The sequence below is a fragment of the Bidens hawaiensis genome, unplaced genomic scaffold, assembly GCF_021521415.1.
Source record: "Bidens hawaiensis isolate Kalapana, Puna unplaced genomic scaffold, B.hawaiensis_p1.1 tig00020915_1, whole genome shotgun sequence".
In the NCBI taxonomy this organism is placed as follows: Eukaryota; Viridiplantae; Streptophyta; class Magnoliopsida; order Asterales; family Asteraceae; genus Bidens; species Bidens hawaiensis.
The window spans coordinates 27,921-51,520 of record NW_027493228.1 but is presented as its reverse complement, the minus strand read 5'-3'; the positions used below and the strand labels follow the sequence as shown (position 1 = coordinate 51,520).

Below are 23,600 nucleotides of genomic sequence, written 5' to 3'. Positions count from 1 at the left end.
ACACAGTATATATTTGGGCCATTGGAAAATGTGAATGTAAACCAAATTGTCAAACATAGTAAATGATACACAAAATCCCTATTTCATGGCCCTCCAACACGAGTGATTATTACAAACTGGTAGTGGTATGTGTGCATTTTTGGAAACTGTTCAATTGAGTTGTAAACACACTTTTTGTTTGATTATTCTTCATGTGAATTTCAGGATTCACATATTATTATCTTTCCGTGATGATCTTACATGTTTCTTCTTTGCAGTTCCCTAGAGTTGAGGGTCTGGGTTCTCATCAATATGGCATTGCTGTCTGTCTAACTCCTGGCCAAAGTTTGTCCCTTCTTGGCCGACAAAGTGCACGCACAAGTGGTGCCAGCTCAGATAGGGAAGAATCCTCTAATCTTGACTTGGTTACATGGAATGAAATATTCTTCTTCAAAGCAGATCCACAGGTTAGTAATTGGCCTAATAAACACTGTAGACCAATTAATCTTTCACTGAACTCTGATACTAAACATACTCTAGAACCTTAGATGATGGTTTCTGATTTCATTCAACTGCAGCATTATTATCCATAATCCCTGGTGTTAGCCATTTAAATTTGTATCTTCTTTAAAAACTGTGTTTCTTTTTCCTTTCTTTGTTTCTGGGCTCAGAGCCATATCATATGACATTATAGACAGATGATCAAGATTCTACTGGTGCAATCAAATTAGCATTACTGTCTTTCAAATGACTGTTCACTTTTTTTTATGCAGGATGACTATATGGTGGAGTTTGTAGCAACTGACATGGGGAAAGGTAATGCATATAAGTAAGGGTCATGCCTGTTTGGTTTTAATCTACATACTAGTCTTGAGCATTTTAGATATGATTAGCAGTTGATAGTTGTCTGCCCTTGGTATCCTTTTTAGCAGCATTGGTATGATGTACCGTGGTTCTATTGCGCACATCTGGTTTGCTTCATTGTGCAATAAATGAAGTGTGCGGCTTTAGAAAAAACAAGTCATTAATATTTAATATTTAAGTAATGCAGATTACATGAAGGGTACATATGCGCTTATTAACGCCTTTATGCTTACCTTTATTTTTCTTATAGGTGTTCCTGTTGGATACTTCTCTTCTTCTTTGAAGGAGCTACAAGGAACCCTAGATGATTCTGCAGGGAATGGTTTTAAGTGGCTTGAGTTGTCACCAGTTGACTCAACTGTGAGATTCTTGGCACTAATTATTAAATACCTTGGTCCATAGTTTGACTGAATACTTCTAGTTAAATATGTATATTTGTTCTTGATAATACAGAGAACAACTCAAGTAAATGAATCCAAAACCACACACGGAGGAATAAAGTGTGCTGTGTTTCTCTCACCACGATCAGGAGCATTAAACACAGGGAAAGGTTTTATTGGGGAAAGAAATTCTGGTTATATACAAATTAGCCCTACAAGAGAAGGCCCCTGGACCACAGTGAGGCTAAATTATGTTGCACATGCTGCTTGCTGGCCATTAGGCAACGCTGTTGTTGCAAGTGAAGTCATTGTGGAGGATGGAAATAGATATGTGAATATCAGGTCTTTGGTCTCAGTTTCTAACAACACGGATTTAGTACTTGAATTTAGTCTCCATCTTGATGCTCATAATGAGAACTTGGATACAATAGATGATGCCAGAAAGGATTCTCCGAGTAATGAAATAAAGTCAAATGATGTACATGACCAGATCTTCGTTGGAGAATTGAAACCTGGTGAAAGTCTTCCACTTCCACTTTTTGGACTTGTCAATTCTGGGTATGTTCTTCAGTTTAGGCCTTCTGCGCTGAATGATCAGAAGGAATATTCATGGAGCTCTGTTATGGATAGACATGTGCTGTCAGAAGTTGTTGATATCCCCAAACAAACTTCTGGTATAAATGTCTCAAGTCTGAATGAGTCTGAAGAACTTATATACTGCTCAGAGATAAGTGGCACATCATCAAATAGGCTGCATGGAATGTGGTTTTCTTTGGCAATTCAAGCATCTGAAATATCAAAGGACATCTCTTCTGACCCTATTCAGGATTGGAATATTGTGGTGAAATCCCCTTTATCTATCACCAACTATCTTCCTCTGACATCTGAGTATTCTATTCTCGAGATGCAACCAAATGGTCATTTTCTTGCATGCTCTAGAGGTGTCTTTACTCCAGGAGAAACTGTGAATATCCTGAATGCTGACATTAGGAACCCTTTGTACTTTTCACTCCTACCACAACACGGGTGGCTGCCAATACATGTGAGATATTACTTTTTTTTTTCCACAAGTGTAATAGTTTTATATTGCTGTTGAACTTTCCTTACCAAGTTGTCTTTTGTAGGAGGCTGTGCTTATATCTCATGCTTCTATTGATCCGGCAAAAACGTTAGGTTTAAGAAGCTCAGTTTCTGGGAGGTCTGAACATTTTCTTCTAACTTCTTGTGACTAATTTTTTCTTGTGACTTATTTTTTCTTTTGCCTCATTATTTGTCTTTGTTGTTGGCATATGCAGGGTTGTTCATGTGGTCCTTGAGCAGAACTTTGAAGTTGAAAGGCCTTTGGCACCCAAGGTTCTAAGAATCTATACTCCATATTGGTTGACAGTTGCGAGATGTCCGTCACTTGCATTTAGGCTTGTAGATATTTCCTCAAAGAAAACAAAACCTAAGGTGTTACTCCCTTTCAAGTCAAAAAAGATTGGTGAAGTGATTTTAGAGGAGATTACTGAGGAGGAATTTCATGATGGATATACTATTGCTTCAGCTCTGAATTTCAAATTGTTGGGCATGTCGGCTTCTGTTAGTGACAACGGAAGTGATCATTTCGGGGATGTTAAAGATCTTTCTGCCCTTGGTGACATGGTATTAATCTTTCCTCTCCATTTACCAGTGGTTTGCTTCTTTTTTTTTCTTTTGACTTTTCATTCAAGTACTTTTCTCACTTGTTTTTTAGGACGGTTCACTGGGCATATCTGCTTATGATGCTTCCAAGAACTGCATGCAGCTCTTTGTATCTTCTAAACCAACCTCATATCAATCTGTTCCAACGAAGGTTACTGACATGACAGCCTTTTAGAGTTTCTATTTTTTTTATCTTAACTTTCTCAAAAACTCACTTTTTCCATTGTCCTCTAGGTAATTACTGTGCGTCCATATATGACGTTTACTAATAGGCTTGGTCAAGATATTTATGTGAAGCTAAGCAGTGAAGATCCGCCAAAACTGTTGAAAACATCCGACGTACGAGTTTCCTTTGTTTATCGTGAGACTGAAGAACCTAGTAAACTGCAGGTACATACTAAATGAATGCATAAGCGCATACTAATCCAATTTTTTCTTCATTTTGAACATGTCACTGAATCGTAGCGAGTTTTTTGGTAGATCCGAGTTGAAGGCACAGAATGGTCATTTCCTGTTCAAATAGAGAGGGAGGACACCATATTTGTTGTTTTGAAAAAGGAAGACGGCACTCAAAATATTATAAGGACTGAAATTCGAGGCTACGAGGAAGGATCACGCTTCATTGTTGTATTCCGTCGTGGACCAAAAGACGGCCCGATTAGGTACCACACACTTTATATGTTATACAAAATAAGTATAATTCAGGGCACCACACAAATTTTCATACCTTTTGTCTTATTTGTGAAAATAACATCTTAACAGGATTGAAAACCGGACAACTAACAAAGTAATAAGAATTCGCCAGTCTGGTTTCAGTGACGATGCTTGGATTCGATTGGAGCCTCGTGCGAGTACTAAATTTGCATGGCTCGACCCTTATGGTGAGAAGTTTATAGATGCTGAGGTGAACAGTGGTAATCAGGTTTCAGTATGTAAACTGAATATGGACAAGTCAGGAGCTTGTTTAGAATGTGAAGGAACAGGGTTACTCTTTCATGTTGTAGAAATGGGTAATATCAAGGTTGGTAGGTTTGTGGATGACACGCCAGCCGGATCACGTTCAGATGGACTTAGTAGATCTTTGGCAACTTTTGAAAACTGGCGGACTGCCAACATGGCACCCACAGAACAGGAAAATGCAGCTCCTTTGGAACTCATAGTCGAGTTGGGAATTGTTGGTGTTTCTCTTGTGGACCATAGGCCAAAAGAGCTCTCTTATCTTTACTTAGAAAGGGTTTTCCTATCCTATTCAACTGGCTATGATAATGGGACCACAAGCAGGTTGGTGTTTTTTACTTAAAAGCATAATCTGTTGGTTACAAATATATTGACGAGTTATGCTCTCTGGTCTAATAATGGCAGGTTTAAGCTTATACTAGGTCATTTGCAGCTTGACAACCAACTTCCTTTGACGTTAATGCCTGTACTTTTGGCACCTGAAGAAGCATCTGATACAAACCATCCGGTTTTCAAAATGACTATTACAATAAGCAATGAGAACGCTGATGGTATACAGGTCTACCCATACGTCTACATACGGGTAACGTGCTTCTTGTTGTCTTCAAACTTCCCTGTATGCGGAAACTATTTCAATGCATAGTAATGTTTTGGTGTTGATATTATAGGTGACTGACAAAATTTGGAGATTGAACATTCATGAGCCGATAATCTGGGCATCGGTTGAGTTTGTCAGAAATCTTCAACTTGATCGCATCCCTCAAAGTTCAAGTGTGGCACAAGTTGATCCGGAGATACGTGTAAAGTAATAGTCTACTTTAACTCCAAGTGAACCTTTTGATTTTAGTTTGTTGAATATGTTCAGTGAACAGAGACTAATCAATTAAGCAAATCAAATGGTAACACAATATTTTTTTTCTTTCCTTTTTTACAGCTTGATAGATGTTTCAGAAGTTCGACTGAAGTTATCTTTAGAGACTGCACCAGCTCAAAGACCTCATGGAGTTCTAGGTGTATGGAGTCCCATACTATCAGCAGTTGGTAATGCATTTAAACTTCAGGTTAGTCAGTTTAACTATTGAACCACTCTATATTCTAGTAGCATTATAAAAACATGCTACCAGCATTAATTCAAAAAAACATATTTTGTCTCCAGATCCACCTGAGAAAAGTAATGCACAAAGACAGATACATGAGAAAAAGCTCAGTTGTTCCCGCCATTGGTAACCGCATCTGGAGAGATCTTATCCATAATCCTTTGCATTTAATATTTTCTGTGGATGTGTTGGGTATGACAAGCTCCACACTGGCTTCTTTAAGTAAAGGATTTGCTGACCTTTCCACAGATGGCCGGTTTATGCAACTGCGGTCAAAGCAGGTTTGACTTTTCATTATGTTTTCTCAATAGTTTTATAGTCTTCTTCATGGTGGAACTGTGTAAGCTATATAGTAGCTAATAATTAACTTATGGGCCCAGGTATGGTCAAGAAGGATAACTGGGGTAGGGGATGGATTTTTACAAGGGACGGAAGCTCTTGCTCAAGGTGTTGCTTTTGGGGTGTCTGGTGTATTGAGGAAACCTGTTGAAAGTGCCAGACAGAATGGGCTTATTGGGCTTGCTCACGGGCTTGGGCGGGCCTGCCTGGGATTTGTGGTACAACCAGTTAGTGGTGCACTGGATTTCTTCTCATTGACTGTTGACGGAATCGGTGCCAGTTTTTCAAGGTGCTTAGAGGTTATTAACAACAAGACTATCATACAAAGGATCAGAAATCCACGCGCCATTCGTGCAAACAATGTCCTTAGAGAATATTCTGAAACAGAGGCAGTTGGACAGGTATTATTATTATAACCACAGTTCAAATTTTTCTAGTTAACTTGATTACGTATTTATAAATCACAAATATTACTTCCCTCCCACAAAGGCAATATTCTTAATAGTTAACAGCAATGAAGTTTATCCCCTACGGACAGCATTCTATCAACAAGAAAAATAATAAAAACTTAATAAGTATTTGGTGGACTAGGTTATTACTTCTATATTTGGCCCCACTGAGTCCTAATCCCTAGGCCTGTAAACAAACCTAATGTTCAATGAACCGTTCTTATTTAAAAAATTAATGAGCATGAACAGTTTTTTTTGAACACGCGTCTCATTCGTTCATTTATGTTGGTGAATGTTTGTTTATGTCGTCCATTTTTGTTCATCAGTTTACCTTTGCTTTAAGTTTGTTTGTTTGCGTTTGTTAGTATACTCATTTAAATTTTTTAGGCTCATTATAATTTAGTCCAGTTTTAATAAATTTAGGCACAACACATTGTTTTTCACATTTACTTTTGTAAAGAAGAGGATGTTTACTGACTGAATAAATAATACAATGGTGAACACTCCTATATATACAAGGAATAAACCCTAATGACATCAAATAATCGGCCCATGGGCTTTGTCTAACCATCTAACTATATACGGGCTAATACCCGATATGAACTAACTAACATTCCTCCTCAAGTTGGAGCATATATGTTAATCATGCCCAACTTGTTACAAATAAAATCTATTTGAGGTTTCCGAAGAGGCTTAGTGAGAATATCCGCAAGCTGAAAGTTTGTCTTAATATGAATCGGTTGAATGGATGGAGGATCTGTTTGTGTGCCTACTACCCGGTCTCTGATAAGATGGCAATCAACCTCAATGTGTTTCGTCCTCTCGTGAAAAACTTGATTCTTGGCTATATAAATGGCTGATTGATTATCACAGTATAGCCGCATCAAGTCTTTAGAAACAACTCCAAGTTCTATTAGAAGACGACGAATCCATGTCATCTCTGATGTTACATCTGCCATAGCTCTATACTCCGATTCAGCGCTCGATCTAGAAACCGTGTGTTGTTTCTTACTTTTCCATGACACAAGATTTCCTCCGACAAACACACAATACCTAGTAGTAGATCGTCGTGAAATCGGACAACCTGCCCAGTTTGCGTCTGAGAAACCTGATATCCGACCATCTCCCTCTTCTGTGAAAGCTCCCACTCAACAATGACCCTGATCAGAATATAGGATGCCAAGGCCTGGTGTGGCCTTGAGATATCTTAAGACACGAAGAGCAGCATCCTAGTGACTGGTGCATGGTTCAGCCATGAATTGGCTCAAAACACTGACAGAAAAAGAAATATCCGGTCGCGTGACAGTTAAATAATTAAGTTTACCAACCAACCGTCTGTATCGCTCGGGATCCTTCATCGGATCCCCTTCTTTTGGGAGGAGCTTCTTTGTAGGAAGCATTGGGGTATCAACTGGTTTGCAACCCAGCAAGCCGCATTCAGTCAACATATCAAGGACATACTTCCGTTGAGAGAGAAGTATTCCTTGTGGACATATCAAGGACATACTTCCGTTGAGAGAGAAGCATTGGGGTATCAACTGGTTTGCAACCCAGCAAGCCGCATTCAGTCAACATATCAAGGACATACTTCCGTTGAGAGAGAAGTATTCCTTGTGGAGAGCGAGATACCTCTATGCCGAGGAAGTACCGTAGCCGACCTAAGTCGCTAACCTGAAACCGAGTCTGAAGGAACTGTTTGAGTTCAGTGATCCCAGTAGTATCGTCACCTGTGATTATGATGTCATCCACATAAACAATTACAATAATCCTTTTCCCTTTGTGGTGTCTAATAAAAACAGAGTGATCGTATGCACTACGAGTCATCCCGAACTGTCCCATAACACTCGAGAATCGACCAAACCATGCCCTGGGAGACTGTTTAAGACCATAAAGAGAACGATGTAGTCTGCAAACTTTCGAGGCCTCCTCAACAATAAACCCTGGTGGCTGCTCCATATACACCTCCTCCTCAAGAACACCATTAAGGAAGGCGTTCTTGACATCAAGCTGGTGGAGCGGCCAATGATTAATGGCAGCAAGAGCAATGCAAATACGGACAGATGGCATTTTAGCAACCGGCGAGAAAGTTCATCATAATCAATGCCATATGCCTGAGAATAACCCTTGGCGACCAATCGCGCCTTTAAGTGATGTAAAGAGCCATCCGGGTGCAGTTTGACCGTGAATACCCAACGACAACCAACAACACGCTTCCCTACAGGAAGCGTTTCAAGATCCCATGTATGATTGGATCTAAGAGCCCCAATTTCCTCCTCCATAGCCCGCCTCCATCCTGGATGGGCAAGAGCTGTCATCACATTCCTGGGAATCGGGTAGGAATCAAGGGTAGTAGTGTAGGCATGAGATTCAGGAGACAGATGAGAATAGGCAACATAATGGCTCTTTGCGAAAGGCAATAGGTATATCAGGAAAAGGGGCACCTGGAGGATCATATGGTGTAGTGGAGGTAGGAATAGGTTCAGGAGTGGGTGGGGGGAGGTTGGTCTCAGAAGCGGGAGGTGGAACTGAGGACAAATCATGGTCCGGTTGGGAATCAGGAGGCTGTGACGAGTGATTACGACGTTGACGACTATATGTGAAGAGTAGAGGTGGAGGGTCTGTCGGTGGACCCGTAGGAGCAGGATCAAAAGTAGTTAATACTGGGAATCTAGTACACTAGGCATGGGAAATGTGGGGATGAAGATAGAGGTGGGTAGATCAAGGTCGGGGAAAGGGTCAGACATAGAAGTGGTAGGCTCGAGAAAGTAGGGACATGACTCATGAAAGGTGGCATCGGCACTAGTAAAGTATCGGTGAAGAGATGGGCTATAGCACCGATACCCCTTTTGAACTCGGGAGTAACCAAGAAAGACACAACGGATAGCTCGGGGGTCAAGTTTAGTGACCGTCGGACGATGATCATGAACATAAGCTACACAACCAAAAACTTTAGGTGCTAGAGGAAATGGAGTGCCTGTAGGAAAAAGGATAGAAAATGGTGTTTTACCATGAAGAACGGGTGTGGGCATGCGATTTATTAGATATGTGGCAGTGAGAACGGCGTCCCCCCAGAAGCGATGTGGAACATGAGATTGAAATATGAGTGTGCGAGCAACATCCAACAGGTGACGATTTTTTCGTTCAGAGACACCATTTTGTTGGGATGTATATGCACACGAGGATTCATGAACAATCCCATGGGTATTTAAGTATGATGTGAAGTCGGTGGAAAAATATTCTTTTGCATTATCAGATCGTAGAGTTTTTATTGTTGTGTTAAATTGGTTTTGAACATAAGCATTAAATTCACGAAAGGTGGAAAACACCTCACTACGAGATTTCAATAAATAAACCCAAGTAGCACGAGAATAATCATCAATAAAGGTAACAAAATATTCAAAACCCAATGTAGATTTAGTAGGGCAAGGGCCCCATACATCAGAATGCAAAAGTTCAAAACAACCACTGACTCGACTAGACACTCTAGGGGGATAGGGACGCCTGGTGTGTTTACCAAGCTGACATGACTCACAATGAAAATTAAAAGACGAAAGTGGTAAATCTGGTCTCATTTGCCTCATAACCGCTGTAAAGGGATGACCTAACCGGCAGTGGTCCTCTTTGACTTTTGAAACGCAAGTGTTTGCTGTAGGACGTGGCGGGAAGGTTAAGCGGTAGAGGCCTCATGATTCAAAACCTGTGCCAATCAGCCGGTTCGTCCCCAGCTCCTGAAAGATACAATGAGTAGGATAAAACTTAGCAGAGCAATTATTTTGTTTAGTAAGTTGGCTCACGGAACAAAGGCTATCGGGAAATTTAGGAACAAACAAAATAGAAGAGGTTTAGGTTTGACGAATTGGTGACGGATCCAATGCCAAGGACGGGGCAAGTAGATCCATCAGCAAGTCGAACTGGCTGGTGGGAAACTTTGTGTAGGCTAGAAAGGATATCGGGGTTCCCAGTCATGTGATGAGTAGCACCTGAATCAATAACCCAAGATGAAGTGAGACTAGGAAATGTACCTGAATTGGCCGTATTTGCGCGTGGAGCGGCGGCGGGTGTCTGAGAATTTAGAAGATGCTGCAGTCGACAATAGTCTTTTTCACTAAACGTGTAGGCCGGAGTAGCGACCGGATCTGAAGCCTCACCGGTGGCAGCCATGCGAGCTTTGGGACGAGGAGGTGGCTGGCTTCCTGGGGGACGATTTGGGCAATCCCATTTAGTGTGACCAGGTTCCTTGCAATAGTGACAGACAAGACCATTACCTCGTCCAATACCCTTTTTGTGGGTCGTATGAGAGCCTCGACCAACACCTTTACCAGTAGAGGTATACATAGCTGATGTGTCTGTAGGATTTGCATCGTGACCATACATCTCCCGTAACATATGATAAGTTGATTCAACAGAGGATGTAGCCGAAGGGTTACTCAACAGTAAGGGCCGAGCGCTCGAATACTTGGGTGATAAACCGGCAATGAAGGTCATGACATCCATCTTGGTGTTTCGCTCCTCCTGGACCTGTAAATCAGTAATGGGTGGATATGCAGCACGAAGTTCATCCCGGAGTTTAGAAAATCGTGTAAAGTAATCGGTGAATGTAGAATCGCCTTGTTCGGCTCTGCCATAGGCCTGGACCACAGAATATGCATGAGATAGAGACTCTTGAGCCGAAAAGGATGAAGAAAGGTGATCCCACATCTTCTTCACAGTGGAAAAGTTTTGGGCAATAGTGAGAATTTGTGGTTCCATGGCATTCCATAGTGCCATTTGTATTCCACTGTCATCGATACGCCACTCTCGGGTAATCGGATCTGGAGGTAGCTTAGTGAGATGGTCGTCTTTGTCCACACTAGTAAGGCCTTTTTGGACAAAGAGACTCCACGAACTCCAATTTTTGGAGTCAAGCTTGATGGGAATGCGTAGAACAGCAGAGTAGTTGATGATTCCTGGAGCAATCTGAGTTTCTGAAGTCTTGTTGGCCATAGAAGCTGAAGATTTGAACACCAAGCAAGAACTAATACACGAGCCGGGGCAGAAAAATAAAAGTGTCCGAATCGGAAAACTATCACCACAGGGAGGTTCGGAGGTGAAAAACAAGACGTCTGGAAAAAGTCCGGTGGCCGGAAAAGGGCCACGCGCCGTCACTCGCCGGCGCGTGGGGGCGCGTGTGGCGTCGGTTCGGCGGCGGGTTTTCGGGTTATCTAAAACGAGGGTGTCCGGGGACGATGGTGGTGGCGGTGATGGTTGGGAATGTGTCGGAAAAAGATCTGTGACAGAACAGGAGGTGGTGGCTAGGGTTTGTGACTGAGCAGAAAAAAAAGGTGGCGGCTAGGGTTTGTGCAGGGGGACCAGAACTCGTTTTTCAGACTAGGGTTTGGATCGAGAGCCGTAGCTCTGATACCATGTAAAGAAGAGGATGTTTACTGACTGAATAAATAATACAATGGTGAACACTCCTATATATACAAGGAATAAACCCTAATGACATCAAATAATCGGCCCATGGGCTTTGTCTAACCATCTAACTATATACGGGCTAAAACCCGATATGAACTAACTAACAACTTTTAATTGTTTTTACCTCATTTATGTACGTTCATCTATGTTCAGTAACATCACTTATGATCGTTTGATTACATTCGTGAACCGCCGTTTATACTGTTAACGAATGAATATAAACAAACACACTCATTTTCTTAAAAAACAAACACGAACAAGAAAACCCATATTGGTTTGTTGTTCGTGTTTGATCAGTTGTTCAGTTAAGTTAAATGAACGAACATGAACATGCTCTGTTCGTGTTTGTTCGGGTTGTTTACGGGCCTACTAATCCCAGATCTCATCCTATTCGTGACATTGGCAATAGGTTCCTTTCTTATAACAATTTCAGACTGTACATAGATGTTTCCATAAAAAAAATTATAATTTATTTATATTTTCCTTCACAGATGATACTGTATCTCGCAGAAGCCAGTCGGCGGTTTGGATGCACTGACATATTCAAGGAGCCATCAAAGTTTGCATGGTCTGATCTATATGAAGACCATTTCATTGTTCCATATCACAGGATTGTTTTGGTAACTAGCAAACGAGTCATGTTGCTTCAGGTACTTAAGTGTTAATTCATCTAATTTCAATTGCTTGCTTTCCATATCTAAAACACAGTAAACTTTATAAAACTTGTATTCTGCATGGACAGTGCTTGGCTCCTGAAAAGATGGATAAAAAGCCATGTAAAATCATGTGGGATGTGCCATGGGAAGATCTCATGGCACTTGAGTTAGCAAAAGCTGGTAATCCAAAACCATCTCATCTAATCCTCCATCTCATAAAATTCAAAAAGTCAGAAAGCTTTGTTAGAGTCATCAAATGTAGCACTGAAGAAGAATCTGATGGAAGTGAGCCACAAGCTGTTAAAATATGTTTAGCAGTGCGTAAAATGTGGAGATCTTATCAGTCTAGCTTAAAAAGCCTAACACTCAAGGTAAATGGATAAAATTATATGTGGCAATTTAGCATTATTGATTCAAGCATAACATAAGTAGAACCCATTTTGGCCTTTATGTGCAGGTTCCTTCTAGTCAGAAACATGTGTCGTTTGCTTGGAATGAGACTGATTGGAGGAATTCACGTAACCAAAACAAATCCATCATAAAGTCAAGAGATTTCTTGTCCCCTAGGTTCACTTCCGATACAGGAAGTTTTGTTAAACACGCAATCAACTTTACAAAAGTCTGGACCAGTGAACAAGAATTGAAAAGCCGTCACACGCTATCCAAAAAAGCTGTAACCATCTCAACCGTTTTATTTTCAGTTTGTTTGCCAAGGTGTCACATTAATCACTCTGTCCCTCTTTGTTGTCAGGTTGTTGAAGATACAATCATCTGCAGTATCTGGCGCCCAATCTGCCCAGACGGGTATCTTTTAAATCTTATCTTTCTAAGAACAGTTTTAATCTGTTGGCACAAATTAGAATTTAATAAAAGAAATGTCAAATAATAAACTTGGTCAACTACTGTTTTGAAGGGGTGTGCATGTAACCAAAAAGCCTGATCCGTAACCAAAATAACCGAACCCACCAAAAAACTGACTGTTGGATTTATGTTTCCAAAAAAACCGAACTGTCGGTTCAGTTTCAGTTTTGCATGCAACTAAAATTGAAAAAACCAAAACCGAACTGAATTCATAGATTTAATATTTTGATTTTGAACTTTTAAGTTATTTATAAGAATTTAATAAGTAGTGTAATCCAAATATTTTAGCCCATATACATAATAATCCGTTAATTAATAATTACCAAAAGATTTAAGCCCAAAGTTTTACGCCAAAATTCATTATTTTTGGACATTTTTTTTTCAGCTCAAAAATTTCAAGCCCAATTGGTAAAACCGAGCCGAACTCAACAAAAACTGAAACAACGAAACCGAACAGTTTTCGAAAACCGAAAGATCGAAAATCTGTTTTTTGGTTCCGGTTTGAGCCAAAAACGCATGCATGCCTCTACTGTTTTCATTTATAGTTTGTTCTAAATGTAACATATTTTAAGTGATGTTTTCATCTAAACAATAAGATGTTGAAATTCAAGAAGCTGATTTTGGGAAAACATAAGTTTTGTTCTTTTGGCCAATAAAGTTTTCTTAAATCATAGGATTCTCATAGATTCTTCTTTATGGTTTTGAAGTTTCAGCATATCTTTGTTAAGATTCTGGTATATATATAAACTAATCACATATAAATGCATTTTCAGCTATATATCAGTAGGTGATATAGCGCGTATTGGAATACATCCTCCAAATGTTGCTGCAGTGTATCAAAACACAGATAGACTCTTTGCACTTCCAGTGGGCTATGATTTGGTAAGAACTTATAACTTCTCACAAACTCCTGCAACAGAAAGTTCGATGCTGTTTTATAGACTCTGTTTATCCTCTTATTATGATGCAGGTTTGGAGAAACTGTGCTGAGGATTACACGAGCCCGGTATCAATTTGGAGACCGCGCGCACCCAAGGGTTATGTCTCTGGTGGTTGTGTGGCTATATCCGGTTTTAATGAGCCAGAACCCGATGCTGCGTACTGCATGGCTGAATCAATTGCTGAAGAAACCACATTTGAAGAACAACAAATTTGGTCTGCACCCGACTCGTACCCATGGACATGTTGCATTTATCAGGTACGTAGTCCGGCTCTTCATTTCGTAGCATTGCGTCAGCCTAAAGAAGAAGCAGGATGGAAGCCTATGAGAGTTGTTGATCGATCATCAGAAGCTTCGACATCATCATCATCATAAATAGGTTATTGATGTTATTTCTAAAAGAAAAACTGTTGTTTTTTGAAGCATGTACAAAAACTTTTGGTGCTGTTTTGGTTGGGGTTTTGGTTTTGCTATAGGAGTGAGGTGAGTCTTTACTGTTTAATGAAGGGAATAGGTTTAGAACAGAGCTGCAAATGGTGTGTAGATATTGGCTATAACATGCAACAAGAGTATGTTTTTTACATCTATAAAAGCCCGAGCAAGCCAGAATTTAACCTAGAGTAGTCGGGCCATACTCGAGCCCTGTAAAATGTGTGTTCAACTTCACAAGTGTACGCTTTTGGCTTTTTCCGCAAACCAGTTATGGGTTGGGTCAAAATAAGTCAAAGCTGGTTTGGGTTAGAAATGGGTTGAAAAAGGTCAATTGATTGGGTTTAACCGGTTAAGGAGGCCAATGGGCCAGGACTTTGCGGTGCACTGGGTTGGAACCGGTTTCAATGTATAGGGTTAGAGTCAGATCTTAACCCCTACGGGTTGGGCTAGTTTATAACTGGTTTCTACCAAACTGCGTTCAATACCGGTTTTGGTTCTGGAACTCGGTTTTTTTTTTTGTTTAACATCTAACTACAGCCTTAGTGACAGCATAGAAAACTCGATTTTGTGAAGACCAACAAGATCTTTGCTTGACTATTATTGTATATAAAAAAGAAGAGAAAAAACTAAAAGTTCATGTTCAAACCGAAATCGAAATCTTATGCTTGCAAAAAAAAGTAATGTTCATCAGTGAAAGTGACTGCCCTGGGGCACTCTGGCATACAAATATCTACATGTAGATGATATTTCGGTTCCTTATTTTAGTCTTGACCTTTTCTTATTCAAATAGTTACAAAGTACTCTAGATATTTTTGGTAATTTGGTTTATTTTCATCCAACTTTAATCGATAATGCAATTTAGCTTCGGCATAATATATTAGTGTTTTGTATAGGCTGTTCAACAAATCGAATGTACTTATATTTTTTAGTTGATTCAACGGTTGTAATCTCATTTAATGTAATAATGATATATCTTATTGATTTAATATGTAATAACACACATTAGTTGGTGTAAGACTTTTGTCAGTTCTTTTTCTTACTATCTCGACACTTCAAAATCCCATAGATGACCTCTTACGATATTGGAGTTAATGTTGTAAAAGTAGGTCTACAAGGTGGAGTACTTTCCAAATACTCGCTTGTATGGCGCTGAAGCAAGTTTTATTGACTCCGCCTAGCTACCAAGAATCGATCAAAGTTGGTTAACTTTGGCTAGAATCACATCTAGTTGGTCAACTTGGGCCGATTTTGATTTAATAAAATAAAACATAATTCGTATTGTTGTAAATTACAGACCCTAATAATATCTGCGAACAGTAAAGGGTTGCAGACCTTATTAATACATGCAGAGAATAAAGGGTTGCAGAACCTAATAATATCTACGAAGAATAAAGGTTGTAGATCCTAATAATATCTGCGAAGATTAAAGGATTGCAGACTTTAATAATATCTGCGAAGGTTATAGAGCGAAATGCTCTTTAAAACATAGAACGATTATGCACGTACTAAATAATAAAAGTTAAAGTATGAAAGTAAGAAAGTATGAATGAATGTAAGTATGTGCGAATGAAAGGTAAGCAGGTTAGGTATGTAATATGTATCTTCGGATGCGTGTATATATGAATGTAGTGCATGTTACTTGATTAACTAAAACTCACTCAGCGTTGCTGACTTTTAGTATGCATGCAGGTAAATAGGTTAAAGGAGCTGGCTTGAGGATGACACATAGTAGGGATTGAGAGGCTGGCATCTTGAGAAGAAATGCTAAAATATTTTATGTTATGTTTAAGACAAGTTAAATTCTATTAAGACAAGATTTGATGATTTGTAACATATAGGTCGATGTTTTATGATTTCGCAAAAAGTTTTAATTCACTATGATATTTAGAACTGTGTTTATGAGTAAATCCAACACCAAGTGTAGGGTTGCCGGAATCGGGGCCTTACAGGCCAACACCTAATGTGTGTGTGTGTGTGTATAGGGGAAGTATAATATAAAAACTCATTTGAGTTGTGAAAACCCGTGAAAACCCTATGTAACATCATTTCTTTTACATATGTAATATATGTTGTTACATTTAATACAAAACATCAAAAAATTAAAAAAAAAATTTGTTTTGCTATTTTTTTACATATGTTTTCAGGAGAGAGCAAAAGTTATATTTACATTTACGTATTTTATATACTTTAATTGCGGAACACAAGATTCAAATTTTAACATGTGGTTCAGAGTGGATTTCTATTGGCTGAACTAAGAGCATCTCCACACGTTGGTTTTTAGTGAACATGACATGGGGTTTAGATTGGTTTATAGGTGGAGACGAACGTTTGTGTTAGGTTTGGTTTGCATTCTCAAACGTTTGGGAGGTGGGTTTATAGTGGCCCCACCACGACCACTACACATAAATCTTATATATATATATATATATATATATATATATATATATATATATATATAAAGTATAGAATGAAAACCCATTTGAGTTGTGAAAACCCTATGTAACATCGTTTTTTTTGTTACATGTAATATATGTTGTAACATTTAATACAAAACATAGAAAACTTAAAAAAAAATGCTTTGCTATTTTTTTACTAATTTTTATATATGTTTTCAGATGAGGGAAAATGTAAATTAACTTTTACATTTTTTATTAACTTTAATTGTGGACCACAAGATTTAATCTTTAATTAAAAACATATGAAGAATGAGTTTCTAGAGTTTTCACAACTCAAGTGAGTTTTTATTTTAACCTAACCTTATATATATATATATATATATATATATATATATATATATGTATATAGATATTTATTATATTTTAATGGGGTTTAGATTGGTTTATGGGTGGATGAAAAGTAGGGTTTTTTTAATGAAAAATTTAAAATATGATATGACGATGAGGTGGATGTTTGAATTGGTTTATGGATATAGATGCTGTAAGTGGATTTTTTAACACCCCAAACACCATTGGGGTAACTTTTGTGCTAATGGAGTTGTAACTTGCAAGTAAATCTAGGAGAAGATATCCAAAACGACGTCGCATCATTAAACAACAAGGGGGTGTTTTGTTTTCATAAGTTTAGTAAATGTTTTTCTCCTCAAACCCTACCAACTCCCATTGCTCCCCTGCACCTCCTCCACCGACACTCCTGTCTCTTGGCGATTTAGATGTTTAAGGTAGGTATTTTAGCTGTTTTGTGATTATTAGTTGTGCATAGAATTACATTTTTTATAATATAATATTAGTTGGTATGCATAGTCTAAATTCTTCAATGAACTTATCAGATGGTAATTACAACAACCATTGCAGAGACCAAATGAGTTTGTTGTTATGTAATTTACATTCAATAAAACCATTATTATGTTATACTCAGAATGTTTATTTTCAAAATGTTTACTTTACTTTATTACTTGTTCAATTATTATTAGTTTTGGTTCAAGAAAGTTTAGGTATAAATGTATTAACAAAAAAACAAACAGTCTTCTTATTGCACACTTTTGGTCTACCTCTTCTGCCAGCAGATGTTTTTACCTCTAAAAAAACAAACAGCACCCAAGTTACTCATATTCTTGACTTGTTTCTAGAATTAGGGTTTTTTTATCCCCCAATTTGGTTTAACTTGCTGCTTTCTTCAATCTCTAAGTATACGACGATTTTTTCGATTCAAATAATAATAATAATAATAATCGAATCTTTATATTGTACTATACGTCTTAATTTAGTTTATGCTTTTCAGGATGGGTAGAGTTACAGTTGCATTGATTGTGAGCTCATGGGTCATACCACTCTCAATTCTTCTTAATCACATTGTTCCTCATCCATACATGGTTAATTGTTTTTATAAATAAATGAAAAGTTTCCATTTATTAAATTTAAATGAAATATTGATTGAGAAATGTTTTGGTTGGTTGGTTGGTTGGTTGGTTGGTGTAGGATGAGATCTTTCATGTGCCTCAGGCTCAACACTATTGTGCAGCTCATTTTAAAACTTGGGATCCTATGATAACCACTCCTCCTGGACTGTAAGTTTCACCACCTTTGACCTTTGACTTTTTTTTGCTCAATTTGGACTCTGTTTTTGAATTATTAGTTTCTTATTTACTGTTACAGACCTGAAAAATACCCTGAATTTTTACTTAATGATCATTTTATCCCTTTCCGTTTTAATTTGGATTTTCATTGACATCTACGATAAGGGAGCGGGCCAAACCGAACTGTCGTCTCTGTCGAGTTTTCCCGACCGCAAATATCGAACAAGCGGATTTGTATGTTCAAATAAGATAATCTATGTCGAATCAAGTAAAGTCGCATGATAGTCAAACGATAAGTATCTAATATTAGGTGAAACTATTGTCTATGGTAAATAATAATACTGGTACTAGTACTAGTACTAATACTAATCCTAAAGTTTAAAATGGGTGAAAAAAAGTTTAAGCTAAAAATATGTAAATAAAAGAATTTGAAGTTAAAGATGGACATATTAAATTTTAAAGTTTTTGAACAATAAGGGTAAAATGGTCATTTATTTATTTCTTTTTTAAATGAATTGATATTTAACTACTTTGTAGGGGCATATATGATATTTTTAGTTTTGCATGGATATATTTGATATTTTCCATGTTTTTAGGGGTATATATGAAATTACTTCAATATTTTTTCTCTCATGCATCAAATTGGATTATATATACTGTCATTTTTTTAACTCTTGGAACCTGTTTAGACGAATACTAAATTATCTTGAAGTTATTCAGAATAGAAAACCAATTCAAAGTTGGCATCTTGTAATTGTTTATATTATGCTATATACAAAAATTATTTTCAAGTATATTAGTTACTTAGAGGAATTTGTTTATTTCAAACTAAAAAGAATTAGGCCTGTAAACGAACCTCACGTTCAGTGAACTGCTCGTAAACCGTTCGGCGGAAAATTCGTTTATTTAATAAAAGAATGAACAGAACACATCTCTCCTTCGTTCAGTGATGTTTGTGAATGTTTGTATGAATTTGTCTATGCTCATTTGTTTACGCTCATGTATGCTTGTTAGTTTACGTTTATATAAGTTTGTTCATTGAAAGTTTTAGGCTCATTAGAAGTTAGTCTAGTTGAAATAACTTTTTTTGTTATGTTCGTTCAACTATTTTCAGATATGTTCGATTGTTTACATGGTTAACAAACGAACATAAGTGAGCACGGACACGTAATTTTTTTAACAAACGAACAAGAACAAGAAAACTTCGTTCATTTAGTTGTTCATGCTTGATCATTTGTTCGGTTAAAGATAAATGAACGAACTCGAACATTCTCATTTTGTGTTCGTTTGATTTGTTTACATGCCTAAAAAGATTGTTGCTGATTGAAATTAACACAATTTTTGCAGGTACTTCTTTTCACTGGTCTATGTGGCATCTTTATTTCCCGCCTTTTTATTTACACAACCCGCCTCATATTTTATTAGCGTGTGCTCAACACCAGTTCTTCGCTCTACAAATGGCTTTCTTGCTGTAATTTGCAGCATTTTGGTTCATGATATAGTTAAACATTTGAAACCATCACTTGGTGACAAAAAAACAACTTTTTGCACGGTTGTTTTAGCCTTATATCCCCTTCATTGGTTCTTCACTTTTCTTTACTATACAGACGTTGCGTCACTTACAATAGTTCTTGCGATGTATCTCATGTGTCTCAAAAAACTACGCGTGCAGTGCTTTGGTAATAACTGACTTTAAGTTTATTAAATTTTAAGTTTTTTACAAGTAGTTCATGTGTCAAATATATGATTATAAGGTTATATTATTCAATATTAATCTGCTATTTTTTTTGTATAGAACTGAGGTTGGAGGTTTTATGCAATTAATATACACTTTGCGTGACTTTTGACCTGTTTGACCAATTTTCTTTTTATTTTATTTTTCTTTTACAGTTTGGCACGTTAGAGATATGTTACAAATCAGTTTATAGTGTTTGGTAACCTACTTTTGCATATGGTTATCTAATTACTTAGGAGTAGGCCTATAAACGAATCGGATGTTCAGTGAACAGTCAGTGAACCGAACCGTTCGGAGGGAAGTTCGTTTATGGTCGTGAACACGTCTCGTTTGTTCACTTAGATTTGTTTATGGTCGTTCACTTACGTTTGTGTAAGTTTGTTACTTTACGTTTCTTTATATACTCGTTTAAAATTTTTTGCCAAAACATTTAGGCCATGCACATTATTTTTCGCATTACTTTTAACTAGTTTTAGCTCAGTTATATTCATTCATTTATGTTCAGTTATGTCCGGTGTTTACGCTCGTGAACCGTTCGTTTATACTGTTAACGAACGAACATAAAGAACACGAACATGTTCATTTTCTTAACGTTTGAACACGGACAAGAAAACCTGCTTGTTTAATTATTCGTGTTTGATCGTTCAATAAAACTAATTATCAAATGATTAAAATTACTAATATACTCTTATTCCACCATTATATTATTACAAGCTATTTCCTTAATACAACTATAATATTCCAAACACACATGATGGATATTTTTTACTTGTATACAAAAAGATTACATTTTTTCCGCTTTTAGTAATATCTTGATAGATATTTTGTATTTCAATAACTAATTTTAACTAACTTTAATCCAGCTTGGAGCTGTTGCGGTACTAGTACGCCAAACAAATATTATATGGATGCTATTTGTTGCATGTACTGGAGTTTTAGATCTTGTTCAAGAAAAACAGAAGCATGAAGATAATATTTTATCAGAGCCAGAAAATGAATATTTTGTTTCAAATAAAGGCGTTAATATTAGTTCAAATCTAAAAAAACGAAGATTGGCTAATGCTGTTGATACCGTCAGTCATGAAACGAGTCTCACCTCTCATCCTGACCGTTCATCCGGTTTGTTTCATCCTATTTGCATTTTAAATTCGCAAATAATAAATAAAGTTCATTTATATATTAGCAGTTTGCATTCTTTCTACTAACCGACGCTAGATTTTTTTTGCACATGAGGGTAGTTTGGTCATTTCATTCCTTTCAGGGACTATTTGTTTAAATAACTTTTAAGATTTTATCCCGCCTCCTTATTAAACAGAAATTAAGGAAAAAAAAACCATAATGGATGTTTCTAATATTTTCTTAGTTTAAGAACAAAAAGTAAAATCTGCTGTAAACCTAATGGACGGAAAATGTAGTTTGTAATTGTTTTTAAATTAAATATACTAACGGGTCAAATGGGTAAAATATAAAAGCATAGCTAAAAGTGAATCGCCAACTTATTTACAACACTTGTTTCATTTAGCATATAGATCGAACTTTCATCTGTAAATTATATAATAGTACATTATTTAATTTTGTATTATTAATGCAGGCTTGTTTAGTGAGATTCAGAACATCTTATTAGTAATATGGAATCTAAAATGGAAGCTTCTTGTCACTTTTAGTCCCTTCCTTTTATTATTATTGGCTTTTGCTGCATTTGTTAAATGGAACGGCAGTATAGTTCTTGGTAACACTCACTTTCATATATACTTTTTATAACATTTTTTCACTTTTGTGATTTTTACATCTTTTATTAATTTATATTACTTATATTCATTTTTGGTTGGATTGCAGGGGCTAAAGAAGCTCACACGGTTTCTCCACATTTTGTCAGTTATTGTACTACGGTTTAGTCTCGTGTTGTTTTATGGCTCCGCTGCATTTTAGCAAAAATCAGTTTGCAAGTTTGACTCGATCATTCGTGAAGAATAAAACAATTAGTATTATACTGTGGGTTTCGGTTACCATAATTAGCTTTCTTTTTGTGCACTATTTCAGGTTTGGTTTTGATTATATTAATATTTAGAATTTGCCAAATGCACAATACCATTATATTAATTATAAATCACATCCTAATATCATATTCTGCACTTGTTTTATAATAGTTGTTTATTTGAACCGGATTATTCAACAGCATGTTATATCTAATATTATTTTTCTGCCATTTCAGCATCGCTCACCCATATCTACTTGCTGATAACCGTCACTATCCATTTTATTTATGGCGAAAGATTATAAACGCTCATTGGTCAACAAGATATTTGTTGGTTCCATTATATGTTTACTCATGGGCTTCCATCCTTAGCGTATTAGGTCAGTATCCCGCTTCATGTAGTTATTTACCTATTTATCTGATAATGGGTCGATTGGGGTTACCGTTTTATATATATAACGAGTGAATTCCTTTAACTTGGTTAATAATCTTCGGGCCAAATGGGTTTAAAATCGCCCCCAAAGTGCATCCACACGCTTTCATGTTACAGCTTTGCATATCACTTTGCTTAAAAAATAGGTAAGATTATGATTTAAAGGTTTATACCATAAAACCACTATACTTTCTTATTTTTAATTATAGTCCCTACTTGTAAAAAAATACCCAAAAATCACTAAACTAATTTTCATATGCTAATAGTCCGAAAACGTGCATTCTAGACAAGTTAATGGATTTTAATATACGTAAATTAGTTTATTTGTTTTTTTGTGCATTTTTTACAAGTTGAGAGACTTAATATAACAAAATTTGGCGTGCAGACCTGTTGTGAAAAATAAGAAAAGATGCTGGTTTTTATACCCTTATTTTAATTGTATAGTTTTTCATATCCACATTGATTATTTTCTTCGTTATTTTAATAAATGCACTAAAAAGTGGGGGTATGTATCGATTCAATGTGTTGACCTCTTATAAAAGAGATACCCGTTTTGACCCAGAACCTTTTTCTTGACCTGCTAGTCCATATCCCCATACTGAACAACTGACGACAAATATTACTTGCAGGTAAAGTTCAGAAGAAAGTATGGGTTTTAGCTTATTTTCTAGCTACAGCTGCTGTTCTCGTTCCTGCGCCACTGATAGAGTTGAGATACTATACCATCCCGTTCTTCTTCCTAATTATCCATAGTCATATCACCAACGATCGAGTGTGGTTCTTGATGGGATTCCTATACACATCCATTAATATCTTCACTATGATAATGTTCTTATTTCGGCCCTTTCATTGGAACCACGAGCCGGGGATTCAGAGGTTTATATGGTAGAAGAAACACTGTTGTTTTAGAAATGAGGGGCATCTGCATTTTTGCTAACTTTACAGCTACTATATATTTACTTTTATGCTCTTCAAAGTTTGACTTGATGAAATATATTACAATCTTAATGCCTTATTATTATTATTATTATTATTATTATTATTATTATTATTATTATTATATTTCAACTTGGTTATCACATAGTTTTACTATTTCTTTGATTTCTTGCTTTATGCTGTTGTACTAGATTCATGCTTTTTTATACGTTTTGTATTCACTTTAAAACACTCCACGTGTTGTGTTTGCTCCCTGATGTATATTAAGGTATCGTATAGTTGTTCGCCGGTGATCAATCGTAGGTGAAGCCTTTATCCGAGACTTATGCAACTCCTTTGTTTCCTTCTGTGGCCACCCAAGAATGGCCTTTTGGTGGTACGGAAGGCATTGACT

At 36.9% G+C, this 23,600-nt stretch overlaps 1 protein-coding gene and 1 pseudogene across 2 annotated transcripts in view; both read left to right on the top strand.

Moving 5' to 3' along the window:
• LOC143562149 (uncharacterized) overlaps positions 1 to 14,048 on the top strand; it is a 38,533-nt gene extending 24,485 nt beyond the window's left edge. The window contains exons 43-63 of the mRNA XM_077050039.1: positions 258 to 446; positions 753 to 795; positions 1,094 to 1,203; positions 1,297 to 2,265; positions 2,348 to 2,421; positions 2,519 to 2,867; positions 2,959 to 3,057; positions 3,141 to 3,296; positions 3,387 to 3,568; positions 3,669 to 4,187; positions 4,269 to 4,446; positions 4,532 to 4,668; positions 4,798 to 4,924; positions 5,020 to 5,241; positions 5,341 to 5,700; positions 11,697 to 11,855; positions 11,948 to 12,232; positions 12,319 to 12,534; positions 12,613 to 12,665; positions 13,496 to 13,604; positions 13,693 to 14,048. Of these exons, the coding sequence (XP_076906154.1) occupies positions 258 to 446; positions 753 to 795; positions 1,094 to 1,203; positions 1,297 to 2,265; positions 2,348 to 2,421; positions 2,519 to 2,867; positions 2,959 to 3,057; positions 3,141 to 3,296; positions 3,387 to 3,568; positions 3,669 to 4,187; positions 4,269 to 4,446; positions 4,532 to 4,668; positions 4,798 to 4,924; positions 5,020 to 5,241; positions 5,341 to 5,700; positions 11,697 to 11,855; positions 11,948 to 12,232; positions 12,319 to 12,534; positions 12,613 to 12,665; positions 13,496 to 13,604; positions 13,693 to 14,037 (4,881 nt within the window). The 3' untranslated portion in view covers positions 14,038 to 14,048. The remainder of the gene's footprint in view (positions 1 to 257; positions 447 to 752; positions 796 to 1,093; positions 1,204 to 1,296; positions 2,266 to 2,347; positions 2,422 to 2,518; positions 2,868 to 2,958; positions 3,058 to 3,140; positions 3,297 to 3,386; positions 3,569 to 3,668; positions 4,188 to 4,268; positions 4,447 to 4,531; positions 4,669 to 4,797; positions 4,925 to 5,019; positions 5,242 to 5,340; positions 5,701 to 11,696; positions 11,856 to 11,947; positions 12,233 to 12,318; positions 12,535 to 12,612; positions 12,666 to 13,495; positions 13,605 to 13,692) is intronic.
• A 3,785-nt stretch (positions 14,049 to 17,833) lies between these two features.
• On the top strand, positions 17,834 to 23,159 carry LOC143562135 (dol-P-Glc:Glc(2)Man(9)GlcNAc(2)-PP-Dol alpha-1,2-glucosyltransferase-like; annotated as a pseudogene). The gene is made up of 8 exons (XR_013140431.1): positions 17,834 to 17,923; positions 18,030 to 18,118; positions 19,475 to 19,806; positions 20,726 to 20,981; positions 21,454 to 21,591; positions 21,699 to 21,902; positions 22,075 to 22,217; positions 22,900 to 23,159. The product of XR_013140431.1 is annotated as a dol-P-Glc:Glc(2)Man(9)GlcNAc(2)-PP-Dol alpha-1,2-glucosyltransferase-like (transcript).
• The last annotated feature ends 441 nt before the right edge of the window (positions 23,160 to 23,600 follow it).